Source organism: Lipotes vexillifer, unplaced genomic scaffold, assembly GCF_000442215.2.
Source record: "Lipotes vexillifer unplaced genomic scaffold, Lipotes_vexillifer_v1.1 scaffold429, whole genome shotgun sequence".
Taxonomy (NCBI): domain Eukaryota; kingdom Metazoa; phylum Chordata; class Mammalia; order Artiodactyla; family Lipotidae; genus Lipotes; species Lipotes vexillifer.
The window spans coordinates 251,557-266,000 of record NW_006784171.1 but is presented as its reverse complement, the minus strand read 5'-3'; the positions used below and the strand labels follow the sequence as shown (position 1 = coordinate 266,000).

Sequence of the window (14,444 nt, the reverse complement as noted above, 5' to 3'; positions counted from 1 at the left end):
CTACTGTTCTATGACAAAAAGTTGTAACTGGAGGAAGTTACATGAAGGCAGATTTTGGTCCAATATGAGACAGAACTTTCAGGCAAGCAGTGATGCTTAGCCATCAAATGCTTCGAAGTAACGAGCCATCTGGAAGCAGTCCTATCACCGAAGTACTCAGAAGAGGGCCAGGTAACCATCTACAAAAATGCTGTGGGGGGCTTCCCTGGTGGCGCAGCGGTTGAGAGTCCGCCTGCCGATGCAGGGGACGTGGGTTCGTGCCCAGGTCCAGGAAGATCCCACATGCCGCGGAGCGGCTGGGCCCGTGGACGTGGGTTCGTGCCCAGGTCCAGGAAGATCCCACATGCCGCAGAGCGGCTGGGCCCGTGAGCCATGGCCACTGACCCTGTGCGTCTGGAGCCTGTGCTCCGCAACGGGAGAGGCCACAGCAGGGAGAGGCCCGCGTATCACAAAAACAACAACAACAACAACAAAAAAACCATACAAGTGTGGTTAAGGACGTGAACAACTCATACGCCGCAGATAGGAACACATGATACAACCACTTTAGGAAACATTTTCTAAGTTTCATGAAAGTTAAATACGCATCTACCATACGTGAACTAGCCATTCCACTCCTGGGTGTTTACCCAAGAGAAATGAAAGGATATGTCCATGCAAACATCTGTACATGAATGTTCATAATGACTTTATTTATTATAGCCCCAAACTGTAAACAACCCAAATGTCCATCAACAGGTACATGGATAAACAAACTCGATATATACATACAATGGAACACTATACTCAGCAATGAAAAGGTATGAACTACTGATATACAGTGCAACATGGACCTCACAATCTTGTGAAAGAAGCCATACAAATGTACATACTATATGATTCTATTTATAGAAAATTCTAGAAAATGCAAACTAATCTATAGTAATAGAAGGGAGATCAGTGCTTGCCTGGGGATCGGTGTCAGGTAGGGACAAGAGAAAGTATTGCAAAGGACAACGAAGGAACTTTTAGAGGTGACAGATATATTCATTAGCTTGACTGTGATTTTGATTTTATGGGAGTGTATATGTATGTTGGAACTTAATGAAAAGTTTAAATATGTACAGTCTATGTCAATACACTGTAAAAGGTGCAGATTCTGATTCAGTAGGTTTGGGGTGGGGCCAAGGGTCTGCATTTTTAACAAGCTCCAAGGTGATGCTGATGCTATTTCCATACCATGTTCTGAGTGGCAAAGCTCTGAGTCTTTGTCATACATATATATCACTTGAGTACACAATAGATTCATATAGCGGGTATCATACAGGGTAGTGCAGGCAGAATATTTCCAACATTGAAGCAAGTTCTATTGGATGCTGGAGTCAAGATTGTTGAATACATTGGTAACCATTAATCTTGCCATACCTATTAATTATCTCCCAGCAACGACCTGTCTTTGTTTCCACTCTGTCAGGCTGAATGCCCTCTCTTCATAAAATGTTGCTGGAATCCCGTTCTCTATATTGCTTATGTTTCATTTTACCATGTTCTTCATTCTGACTTATATTAGAGTTGGAATAAAGTTAAAAGAATAGAAAATTCAACTGGAGGCAGATTTTAGTTCAATTTAAGGAGGAGCTTCCTAACAACTTAGACCTGTCTAAAAATCCCACTTTCTAATATGACTCCCTCACCGTCCGGAACATTCACGTTTCAGGGCTCCTGTGGCTGTACTCAGGATTGAGCGCAGGTTCAAGAAGCTCAGGGTGGCCTCTACCACTAAGACGCATGACATGAGTAAATCAGAACTTCTCTAGGAATGTACTTTCATCTCTAAAATGAGGGGGTTAAACAAGGTTATTTCTTCTGATTCTCACACTCCATATTCTTCTACTTACTTCAGAGTAAAGATGGCATGAAGCCAGAAAGAACTTTAGCTTCTTAGCTCTGGATAAGGAGTGGGTCTCTGTGTCCAAAGTGATTAGGAAAGTTTTTTAGTCAGTCAGTGCCAACCTTTGTATGGTTTATCCCAGGGATTGGCAAACTTTCTGTAAAGGGCCAGATAGTACACATTTTTGGCTTTTCAGGCCACATGATCTCTGTCACACATACTTAACTCTGCTCTTGTAATGGGAAAGCAGTCATAGATGGTATGTAAGTGAATGGGTGTGATTAGATTTGGCCCACAGTTAGTTTGCTGACTCCTGGTTTAATTCAAAATACCTATTTTTCTAACCAACTCAAGTTAGGCAGAGAGAACATGGGAAAAACACACTTTATTGATGTAAGTTTATTAACTCCAGGTACATAATATAATTGGTCTTTCATATATAAAGATAACAATCCAACCAGTTATCATAATTTCAGGTTATACATACCTTAAGTTAATGAACTAGATTTATAAAAGATATAACAATTTTTCACGGGCTTGGGAAGATGTGGTCAGGAGACTTCATTGTAAGGAGGGATATAGGATATGCTAGAGATTTTTCAAACCTACAAAGGACATTTCAAAATTTCCACTGTTAATAAAGTTCTCGCTTAAACAACATTTTATCTTCATTCATCAGAAGCCTTAAGTAGAGCAGCTTTCTTCTTATACTTGTCCCCAATCTCTCTAATATTGTCCAAGAGATCTTCAGATGTGTATTCTTCATACTCTCTATCAGCTTTAGCAATCTGCTCCTCAAGATGTTTCTAGTGGAAACAATTAACAATTGTTAATGTAAAAACATTAATTTCTTTTAAAGTGTTTAATTGTGAAATCTACAAATAAGAGCATAACATTTGTAAGAACAGGAATAAAAAGAATACTCTTGCATCCACCTAGCAGGCTCCTTTTGTGCCCTTTTCTAATCTTACACCCTCTTTTCTCCCAGACACAACCATTCTCCTGAAAGGTACTTTTCTTTATACTTTTACTACACACACACAGATTAAATATATAAACGATATACTAGTTTAGTGGTACCTGGTTTTAACCTTCATGTTTACTGAACGATATTAAATGTAATGTGTTATGACTTGGGTTTTTTTCCACACAGAATTTTGAGATTCATTCATGTTAATGCATATAGCTATAGTTTATTCATATACTGCTATATAACATTCTGTTGAATGAATATACCAACATTTACTCATCCATTTTACTGTTAATGAATTTTTGTTTGTTCCCAGGTGTGGTAGGCTGACTCCTCAAAGGTGTCCATGTCCTGATCACCAGAACCTGTGAATATGCTATCTTACATGGTAAATGAAACTTTGAAGATGTGACTGAGTAAAGGATTTTGAGAAAAGGAGATTATTCTGAATTATCCTGGTGGGTCCAATGTACAACGGTCTTTGTAAGAGGGAATCGGCAGTGTGGGAGTCAGAGAGAGAAGACATAAGGACAAAAGAGAGCTCAGAAAGGACAGTTGATGCTGTGTTGCTGGCTTTGAAGACGGAGGAAGAGGCTGCAACCCAAGGACTGCAGGTGACCTCTGGAAGGTGGAAAAGGCAAGGAACTGGATTCCTCCCTAGACCCTCTAGAAGGAGTGCAGCCCGGAGGGACCATTTTAGACTTCTGACCTCCAGAAATGTAATCACTCAAATCATTTTCTGGTCTGTGGTTCAGATGAACAATACTTGTTAAAAAAGGATCCATGAAAGGTTATAGAGCCACTAAGTGTTTGAACTAGGAGGAAGTGGGTAGAACCTAGGTTTTCTGATCTAGTATTTATTCCAGGATGCTTTTCTTAGTTCTTACCACTAAGCAGAGAAAAGTACTGGCAAGCAAGCAGCAGTTCATGTCATTCAGGAGAGATGAGGGGATATAAGATCAAATGTTCTGTTTTCAAATAAATGAAAGCCTATTAATGTGATATTATGAGCTTTTTTCCCCTTAAACAATTCACAACTGGGAATACATTATCTCCTAATAAATTACCAAGGAATTTTAGATTTAGCAATTTATTTTAGTTTTTGGGCTCTGTACAGCAGGTTGGAGGAATGGTTTTATTGTTAAACTTTCAAGTGAAAGGTGGAGCTAAGGTAGACTTCATGTTTCTGAAATACTATTTTCTGTGTTTATGTGAAATTAACAGAAAGGAATGTTAAAAAGAAACAACCGGGACTTCCCTAGTGGCGCATTGGTTAAGAGTCCACCTGCCAACGCAGGGGACACAGGTTCATTCCCTGGTCCGGGAAGATCCCACGTGCTGCGGAGCAACTAAGCCTGTGCGCCATGAATACTGAGCCTGTGCTCCGCAACAAGAGAAGCCACTGCAATGAGAAGCCTGCGTACTGCAATGAAAAGTAGCCCCCACTCGCTGCAACTAGAGAAAGCCCGCACAGCAACGAAGACCCAACACAGCCAAAAATAAAATCAATAAATAAAAAGTCCATAAATATATTTTTAAAAACTTATAAAAAAACAAACAAACAACAGGCTCTAAATGGACTCACTTGAGCTAAGCCTATGTCACTAAAAGGGACTTAATACCTAACCTAATTGCAGTTTCAACCTTCCCCAGGAACGTAATCTTTACTGGTCCTTTTGGAATTTCCTGGTCAGCATCAGTGAGGTAATCGGCCTAATAAAAACCTTGTACCCCATAAAGGGAGGTGACCTTGCCACCTTGCCTGAAATAATCCTTTTTAAATTTATGACTTCTTTGTCCCCCGCCACCCCCTACCCTGCCTTTAAAAACCTTTCCTTTTCTGTAGCTCCTTGGAGCTCCTTTCTGTTTGCTAGATAGGATGCTGTCCGAAACATGAATCACTAAACAAAGCCAATTTGATCTTCAGATTTACTCAGCTGAATTTTTCTAACAGTTTTGGTTGCAGCAACGGGATCCGAAGTGAACTTCTGATAGGGTCTCAGGGACAATGAGAAATGCAGGTGTGGTACCCATGAAGCCTTTGGTTCACTGTCTTTCTCACTGTTTCTAAGGGCCGTGGGTAAGTTCCTCTCAGTTCTGAACTCTGCTCTATTTGTGTCAAGGCTCCAGATATAATTGGCTTTCCACACGTTTCCTATTTGACTGGAAACTCCAGCCCTTGATTCTGCCCCAAGAATCTATTCACATGGGAACTGTTAGTGGCAGTTCCAAGTTCCCATTTATGTGGAGCCCCTGTCTGCAATCCCATTTGTTGAGGTTTGCTGGCTCAGTCCTTTTCCCACCCCCCAGGTGACACACTGGAAACTGGTGTTACCAGCTGGAGTAGGACATGGTCCAACTTAAGAACCAACTGGGTCTGGAATCGGACTGGGTCTGATTTAGGTGGACTGGGTACAGTGTGAGGCCTCAGATGAATAAAATTTTGTTTTAAGCAAAGGCTATTACTTATAATGGTGATCTTGGAAGAACTCCCCCCCCCCAAAAAAAACCCCTACAAAAACAAATAAAAAACCCAAACAAAATACCCCTCAAAACTTAAACTAACAGGGCTTCCCTGGTGGCGCAGTGGTTGAGAGTCCACCTGCCGATGCAGGGGATACGGGTTTGTGCCCCGATCTGGGAGGATCCCACATGCTGCGGAACAGCTAGGCCCGTGAACCATGGCCACTGAGCCTGCGCGTCCGGAGCCTGTGCTCCGCAACGGGAGAGGCCACAACAGTGAGAGGCCCGCGTACCGCAAAACAAAAACAAAAACAAAAACAAAAAAACCCTTAAACTAACAAATAAAAAACCAAATAAATAGAAATAAAAATAAGATCCTTAAAATCAAGAGTTAAGTACACTACCTTCAGGCATACCTGCTTATGGTCTCAGAAGCTATAAATATCTACAAAGATGGCCAATATTTTACTAAAGACAACCTGGAACTTTGTGTCTTGAGGACTTGGTTTGGTAACCATCAGATTGCGAGCCCTAAAATATGGCCTGCGTGACGGAAATGTGGGCTGAACTTCATTTGTGGCCAGGGTCCTACCAAACTGCCACCAGTCCTGGGGGAAAGTACAGTGGCCATCATGAGGAAAGTTCCAATTAGACAGATAATTTAGGAAGTGTACTTAAAAAGTACACAAAAGCCTCTAAAAAGCTTCAAAATTGCAAAATAGTTCATTGAAAGGTTTGTTACAAAAGGCTAACGAAAAAGACATAAGAAGCACCTAAAACAAAATACTAGAAGACTGACAACTCCTGCTGCTGCCCTTTATCCTCCTTTACTTGAGTATTCATTTAGTAATTCTCTTTCTTTCTAGTCTGAAGAGACTTACAAAACCATAAACAAAAGTCGCCAAGTGAACTGCCCTACAGATGCAACCATGTCTGCCTTCAAGAGAGGTCCATATGGTCCCCTCCCAGAGCTGATAGAAGTCAGGGATCTTCTGGTAAACTGCTACATTATTTCCTTGAACAGCCAAGGGAAATGAAAATACTTTAAAACCCCACTCGGAGTCTGCAGATGAGATCCTGGGAAAATCGGCAGAAGCTTCCTAAGGGTAAGAATTCTTACTATAGTCAGATCTCCTGGACCTCTGTCTGTAGTACCCAGTAGAGAGAGGAATATAAAATATCTTTTGCACCATTTTGGGGGATGCCTCTTAATTACAAAATTAATATACAGAAATCTATTGCATTTCTATACACTAATAATGAACTATCACAAAGAGAAATTTGGGAAACAATCCCATTTACCATTGCATTAAAAAGAATAAAATAGCTAGGAATAAACCTACCTAAGGAGGTAAAAGACCTATACTCAGAAAACTATTAGACACTGATGAAAGAAACTGAAGATGACACAAATAGTTGGAAAGATATACCATCTTCTTGGATTAGAAGAATATTGTTAAAATGACCATATTACCCAAGGCAATCTACAGATTCAATGCAATCCCTATCAGACTATCAATTGCATTTTTCATAGACCTAGAACAAATAATTTAAAAATTTGTATAGAAACACAAAAGACCTCAAATCGCCAAAAAAAATCTTGAGAAAGAACAGAGCCGTAAGTATCATGTTCCCTGACATCAGATTACACTACAAAGATACAGTAATCAAAACAGTATGGTACTAGCACAAGAACAGACACATAGATCAATGGAACAGAGAGAGAGCCCAGAAATAAACCCATGTACTTATGGGCAATTAATCTATGACAAAGTAAGTAAGAATATAGACTGGAGAAAAGATGGTCTCTTCATTAAGTGGTGCTGGGAAAACTGGGCAGCTACATGTAAAAGAATATTAGAACATTTTAACACCATACATTCAATACAAAAATAAACTCAAAATGGGATTAAAGACCTAAATGGATGACTGGAAACCATAAAACTCCAAGAAGAAAAACATAATCAGTACACTCTTTGACACTGGTCTTAGTAATATTTTTTTGGATCTGTCTTCTCAGGCAAGGAAAACAAAAGCAAAAATAAACAAATGGGGCCCAATTAAACTTAAAAGATTTTGCACAGCAAAGGAAACTATTAACAAAACAAAAAGACAACCTACTGAATGGGAGAAAATATTTCCAAATGATATGGCCAATAAGGGGTTAATACCCAACACAGATAAACAGCTGATACAACTCAACATTCAAAAAAAAACAAAAACAAAAAACCTGATTTAAAAATGGGCAGACGACTGGGATAGACAGATTTCCAAAGAAGACATGCAGATGACCAACAGGCACATGAAAAGATACTCAACCTCGCTAATTATCAGATAAATGCAGATCAAAACCAGAATGAGATATCATCTCACACCTGTCAGAATGGCTATCATCAAAAAGACCACAAATAACAAATGTTGGTGAGGATGTGGAGAAAAGAGAACCCTTGAACACTGTTGGTGAGAATGAACATTGGTACAGCTACTGTGGAAACAGTATGGAGGTTCCTCAAAAAACTAAAAATAAAACTACCCTGCAATGCAGCAATTCTATTACTAGGTATATATGTGAAGAAAACAAAAACACTGATTTGAAAAGATACATGCAACCCAATTTTTGTAGCAGCATTATCTAAAATAGCTAAGATATGGACACAACCTAGGTGTCCATCAACAGATGAATGGATAAAAAAGACATTTACACACACACACACACACACACACACACAAACAGAATACTACTCACTCATAAAAAGAAATGAAATTTTGCCATTTGCAACAACATGGATGGACTTGGATGGTATTATGCTTAGTGAAATGCCAGACAGAAAAAGACAAATACTATATGATATCACTTATATATGGAACCTAAAAAATAAAACAAACTGGTGAATCTAACAAAAAAAGAAACAGACTCACAGATATAGAGAACAAACTACTGGTTACCAGTGGGGAGAGGGGCAAGATGGGGTAGGGGATTTAGAGGTACATACTACTATATATAAATTAAATAAGCTACAAGGATATATTATACAGTACAGGAAATACAGCCAATATTTTATAATAACTATAAGTGGAGTACAACCTTTAAAAATTGTGAATCACTATGCTGTACACCTGAAACATATAATAAACCAACTATATCTCAATTAAAAAAAAAGAAAAACTTTGTTAAAGAATTTATCGGTGGATCCTTTGATGTCGTTTAAGTTGCAACCCAATTCCTTGAGGAATTGAGAGCAACTGTCCTAATCATACAAATCTTTGCAAAAGCAGAAATGCAGCTCTAGGGGCAGTTCAAAGTTCACCTGTTCCTTTTTACCAATCCCCTAACCTCCCCTATTTATCTTAAAAGGCTTGTTAGTTGCATTCTTTCCTTGTGTCTTTGAGATGTAAATGTTAAAATACAAAGTTCAGGGAGGTAATTCTTTTTTAATTAGAAAATAAAAAAAATTTTTCTTTGGCCACGCTGTGCAGCATGCAGGATTTTAGTTCCTGGACCAGAGATTGAACCCATGCCCCCTGCACTGGAAGCAAGGAGTACTAACCACTGGACTGCCAGGGAATTCCCAGGGAGGTAATTTTTGTAATTAAACAAACAAACAAACAAACAAGGGGGAAAGGTCATTTCAAACATGGGCAAATGAGAAATCTTAATGTATGGAAGTTATGAGGTCTCTGTGTCTGTCTGTATGTTCATGTGTGTCTACATATGTGCCATAGATGTGTGGTGTCTTCTACCTTCAGATGGTATTACCAAAAATAATTTGTAAAAGAGCTGTATTTAACTGGCCTAAAGAAAATTAAGCCCTTATATGAGTTATATATTCATAAAATTCCTAAAAATTATAAAAATTAACCCAAATGCTTTTCATAATCTTTATGATCTAAATAGTCTTTAGTAAATAGAAGCTAGTTTAAATTTGTTGATTTAAGTAAAAGAGGCATGTCTTTGGAGTTATCAGCATTAAGTATAAAACATTTTTCCTACCTGGATTTACCAATCAAACAAGTTCATGTTACCTCTGTTACAAAATTTGTTAGCCAGAGAAACAACTTAGGATGATGACTGACATTGTCCAATGACACTTTTACATTTTAATTTATTATTTTGGCTGTGCCGCATGGCATGAGGGATCTTAGTTCCCCGACCAGGGATCCAACCCATGCCCCTGCAGTGGAAGCTTGGAGTCTTAACCACTGGACCACCAGGGAAGTCCCCTCTAATGACGTTTTTGGATGAACTTTTTAAATAGTTCCCCAAATCTTTTTGGTAACCTGAAATTTAAAAATTTTGCTAAGTTACATGATGAATTAAGTTAAACTTATTGAATACTCCGATCATTTTCAAATAGGATAAAATACTGGAACATTAATTACTGAACATAGATTTATCTACTGTTGGCTTCATTTTGTAAGCAGATAAAGTAGGGGGTCCCCAGAGAAAGAAAATCAGACATGGCTTTCTTGACATAAGAGAAACCATTTTTGGCTGAAGTCATTTTGTGATTTAAGCCTGGCCTCAATGCTTGCCCTTGAACAGGTCTCAGTAATTAATGATCTTAAGGGAACAGAAGAATGCAGAAACAAATGGTTATCAGACAAGAGAAATAACAATAGCAAAGGTATTTTATCTGTTGCAAAGACTTCCAGTTCTGTTTCAATGTGGAACATTAGCCTGAAGTGCTCAACCTCCAGATCAACTGGAACCTAAGGGACGATGATGCTGACCTTTTCTGACACTTGTGGCTTGAAGAAAGTAAAGTCTGGACTCTGTGGACTACCCAAGCCCCTTCATGAATATGTATGTACCCTTAGCTTAAAACTTCCTCTGTTTTGCTGTTTGGGGAGACACTGCTTTGGGAAAGATCTCTGGTGTTCTCCTTACGTGTTGCAAGTAATCATAAATCCTTCCTTCCCCCAGTCTTGGGCTTGTTTGTGTCTTTTGGCTCGACACCCACCAAGGGGCAAGCCCAATTTTGAGGTAACACTTTTACAGAAAAACTGAAGATATTTGGGTCTACTTGTAAACACCTCCAGTGCCACACATAGAGAAATTTACTATGAGAAAATATGCATTTTTAGAAATTATAAAAAGCATTTATAAATTTGCCAAGCCACAGAATACCAGTGTGAGTCACAATTGCTTACTTCTTAGTTTCCACCAGCAATTAAGGTTTTTAAGGGTTAAAAATTCGAATACATATGTAATTAAAGTTACTAGAAATAAAAAGATAGCTGTAGAAGGTTTATAGAAAAGGAATCTCGTGAAAGGAATTCATGCATGATCAAACTGGGAAAGACAGAATGAATTTATTATAAGGATTTAAAAAATAAGCTTTAAAATCAGTAGTGTACTTATATAAAATTAAAACTTAAATTTCTGGGGCTTCCCTGGTGGTGCAGTGGTTAAGAGTCCGCCTGACAACGCAGGGGACATGGGTTCAAGCCCTGGTCCAGGAAGATCCCACATGCTGTGGAGCAACTAAGTCCATGTGCCACAACTACTGAGCCCGCGTGCCACACTACTTACGCCCATGTGCCTAGAGCCTGTGCTCTGCAACAAGAGAAGCCACCGCGATGAGAAGCCCATGCACCACAACGAAGAGTAGCCCCCGCTCACCGCAACCAGAGAAAGCCCGTGCGCAGCCAGCGAAGACCCAATGCAGCCAAAAATAAAATTAAAACAAAAACCCTTAAATTTCTTTCATCTGTTAAAAGAACAAAAATTTCTTGGACTATTGGTCTGCTTCTAGTAAGTGATTCAAAGGTTTTTCTTGATCTTTTAAGCAATCTGCCAAGAAAAGAAAGATTTTGTGTCTTGTCAAAATAATTTCCTGTGTTTCATGTTTTTTAAATCAGTTCTTTACTTAAGAAAACTGAGACTTCCTTATTAAAACAGCTATGGTTTTGTTTGTTTGTTTTGGCAACTATTTAACTTTCTGCATTTGCCTTCTAAGACTCTGTCACTATGGTTAGATAAATAACTTAAGTATTGTTTCACAGTGACCTGTCTGACCAAGTACTTTAAAACCTTTTGATAAGGAAATTTCCTTGTCAATTCCATTATAATAAACTCTTATTAAATCTTTAACAGTGGGCATTAAAAAAAAGTCTTCTGTCATTTCAGACAGTTATTGTTTTCCTCAGATGCTTTTGTAAAAGTGTTCCTACAAAAGTGCTTCATCTTCAAGAAGATTCACGGAAAGGACTTTTGAAAAGTACAGGTTTCTGATAACTTTGAAGATCATAAAAATGAACTGTGTAAGAATTTCCAGAATTAATGGAAATACAGGATTTAAGCAGAACAAGAATTAATGACATGGGACTGAATGAACTGAGGAGGATGATTAAAATTTTTATGACTTTTTGTTGTAAAACATTGCTGGTTTCTTAATTTTTTTGTTTTTCCAGATTTTTTTTTTTTTTTTTTTTTTTTTTCTTCAGTGTTATAATTTTTTTTTTTTGCTGTATGCGGGCCTCTCATTGTTGTGGCCTCTCCCGTTGCGGAGCGCAGGCTCTGGACGCACAGGCCCGGCGGCCATGGCTCACGGGCCCAGCCGCTCCGCGGCATGTGGGATCTTCCCAGACCAGGGCACGAACCCGCGTCCCCTGCATCGGCAAGCGGACTCTCAACCACTGCGCCACGAGGGAAGCCCTGTTTTTCCAGATTTAAAGAAACCTTTTCTCTTCAGCCATTTATGACTTAACAGCAATTGGTAAAGTATACCTTCATAAACTAAGATGAAACATTTACTTTTTCTCCTTACCTGAACACTCCAGAATTCAGAAACTCTTAAATATTCTTTTCATGGCAATATAATTAAGTTATTTGCATAAGTTCAATATGAATCTGTTCTTCTTGTAATAGGATACGACTGGAAACATTGGCTATATTACCAAGGCTTTAACTGGATTGTCATATTTGACAGAGATGTACATAAACTCAGATGGGACGAGACAGTTTTAAGGAATTAAGTTTGACTTTATGGAGCCAATAAAGCCCCTTGAAAACTTGACCTGGTACCTTGCTTACAAGATTCCAGCAAAGAAGTCTTAAAAAAGAACTTACATGGTCAATCACTATTCTTGCTGCGCTTCTGTAAATAACCAAGCCAAATTTAATGCAGACAAATTAGTTTTACTGTGATTACCCATGGAAAAAATAAACAGGGATAATTGTAGAGAGAAAAGTTATGCCTGCACCTTTGTGGATATTAGATTCCAGTCCTGTTAATTGTCTTTGAGGTTTTGTCACATATCTGTAAATTGGACTGGATCCTAAATTCTTCTAGCTCCTCAAATATCTGGCTACAACCCTCCAAACTAACATTTCCAAATTTCTCCTACACTTCTAATTTAGAATCAGTAAAAACAAAGACTGCCTTGAATTTCCTTGGATGAGAATTAAAACAGATCCTCCTCACTACCCAGATGGCAGCCAAATTTCAGGGACGTGAATCTCAGATATACATCTCCAGCTGAAGAAGGCTCCACCTGACATCTGGTCCTATATAAACGCTGGAGACCTCCAAATCAAATTGATAGGAAGAGAAGCAGCTGACACTGAGGTAGAATGCTTCCTCCTAAGATGCTGGATCAAGATTCATGCTTTAACTAAACATGAAACCCTTTCTTCTCTTTCTTTCCTTTATTCTGGCATTGGCCTGAAAGGATAATGCCATTATCCGTAACTCCCAGGTCAATGCTCAGGGGGGTAACATTTCAAATTGCTGGATTGGTCATTAAAAAACAAAACACGCTGATAGGTTCATGATGCAAGAGATCACTGGTCTGTTTCTTCATTTCTGGTTAATAACCCCAAACTTGGGGAATTTGGCATCCAGGCTCTATACAAAGTGACACAAAGGCGAGGGTAACCAGAATAAAGCTGCCTGTGTGTTCTACAGATCCTTAAAATTTTACTGGTCTCAATGGCTGTCACATTTTCAGTACTGAGCCACAGATTCAAGTGGGAATTACCAGGAGGGATTCATGACTCTGGATTTGATTCCTTTGAGAGAACCCTACCTTCCCTGGGTAGGAGTTATTGCAATTGAGGCTACGATCAGGAACCTCTTGTTAGCTCTTGAAAGCATTATGGAATTTGCTGCTAAAGCAACAACTAACTGCCCAACAAAAATCCTTAGACTCTTTGGCTGAAATTGTTCTTGATAACAGGATAGTCCTTGATTATATTTTCGCTGAGCCAGGAACTGTTTGTGCTGTGGCCAACGCCACCTGCTACACCTGGATTACCACTTCTGCGGAAGTTGAAACTCAGTTAACATAAGATCACTGAGCGACCCACTTGGCTTAAAAAGGCGACTCCTTCAGTGGGGTCTTTGACTTATTTGGTTTCTACTGGTTTGGGTTTTGGGGACCATGGCTTCAAAGGGCACTTCAAACACTGGGAATTATCTTGCTTATTATAATCATAATGGTCTCCCCAGTGCGTTGCATTCTCTTAAAAGCTTTAAATGCATGTTTGCAGCTGCTAACCAACAAGCCAATGATTTCCCTAAGACTGGAAAATCAGTAAAGAAGCAAAAAGAATGACCAAATCAAGAATTGTGAACTTGGAGCTGGGATCTGTGAATATTACATGGATTAAGCAAGAACATCATGACCTATGAATACCACACAAAGCATCAACAAAAACTGCAAGCAATAGTTGAGAGTGGTGCTAACGCCTTAAATTTTGATCATGTCTCTCTCAGACAAGCTGAGAGTGTGATCAAAAGGGGGGAACTGTTAAAAAGGAACAACAGGCCCAAAATGGAGTCACTCGTGCTAAGTCCATGTCACCAAACTAGGACTCGATACCTAACCTAATTGCAGTTTCAACCTACCCCAGGACTGTAATCTAACTGGTCCTTCTGGAATTTCCTGGTCAGCACCAGTGAAGTAATCTGTCTAATAGAATCTTTGTCCCACAAAGGGAGGTGACCTTGCCACCTTGCCTGAAATAATCCCTTTTAAATTTATGTCTTCTTTGTCCCACTCCCCCTCTGCCTTTGAAACCCTTTTCCTTTCTGTACTCCTTGGAGCTCCTTTCTATTTGCTAGAAGGCATGCTGCCCAACACATGAATCACTGAATAAAGCCAATTTGATCTTCAAATTTATTCAGTTGAATCTTG

General features: G+C 39.1%; 1 protein-coding gene across 1 annotated transcript in view; it reads right to left on the bottom strand.

Annotated features, from left to right (window-relative positions):
• Window positions 1-2,538: 2,538 nt before the first annotated feature.
• Window positions 2,539-14,444, bottom strand: part of NDC80 (NDC80 kinetochore complex component) — a 58,278-nt gene continuing 46,372 nt past the window's right edge. The window contains exon 16 of the mRNA XM_007456554.1: window positions 2,539-2,676. Within this exon, the coding sequence (XP_007456616.1) occupies window positions 2,539-2,676 (138 nt within the window). The remainder of the gene's footprint in view (window positions 2,677-14,444) is intronic.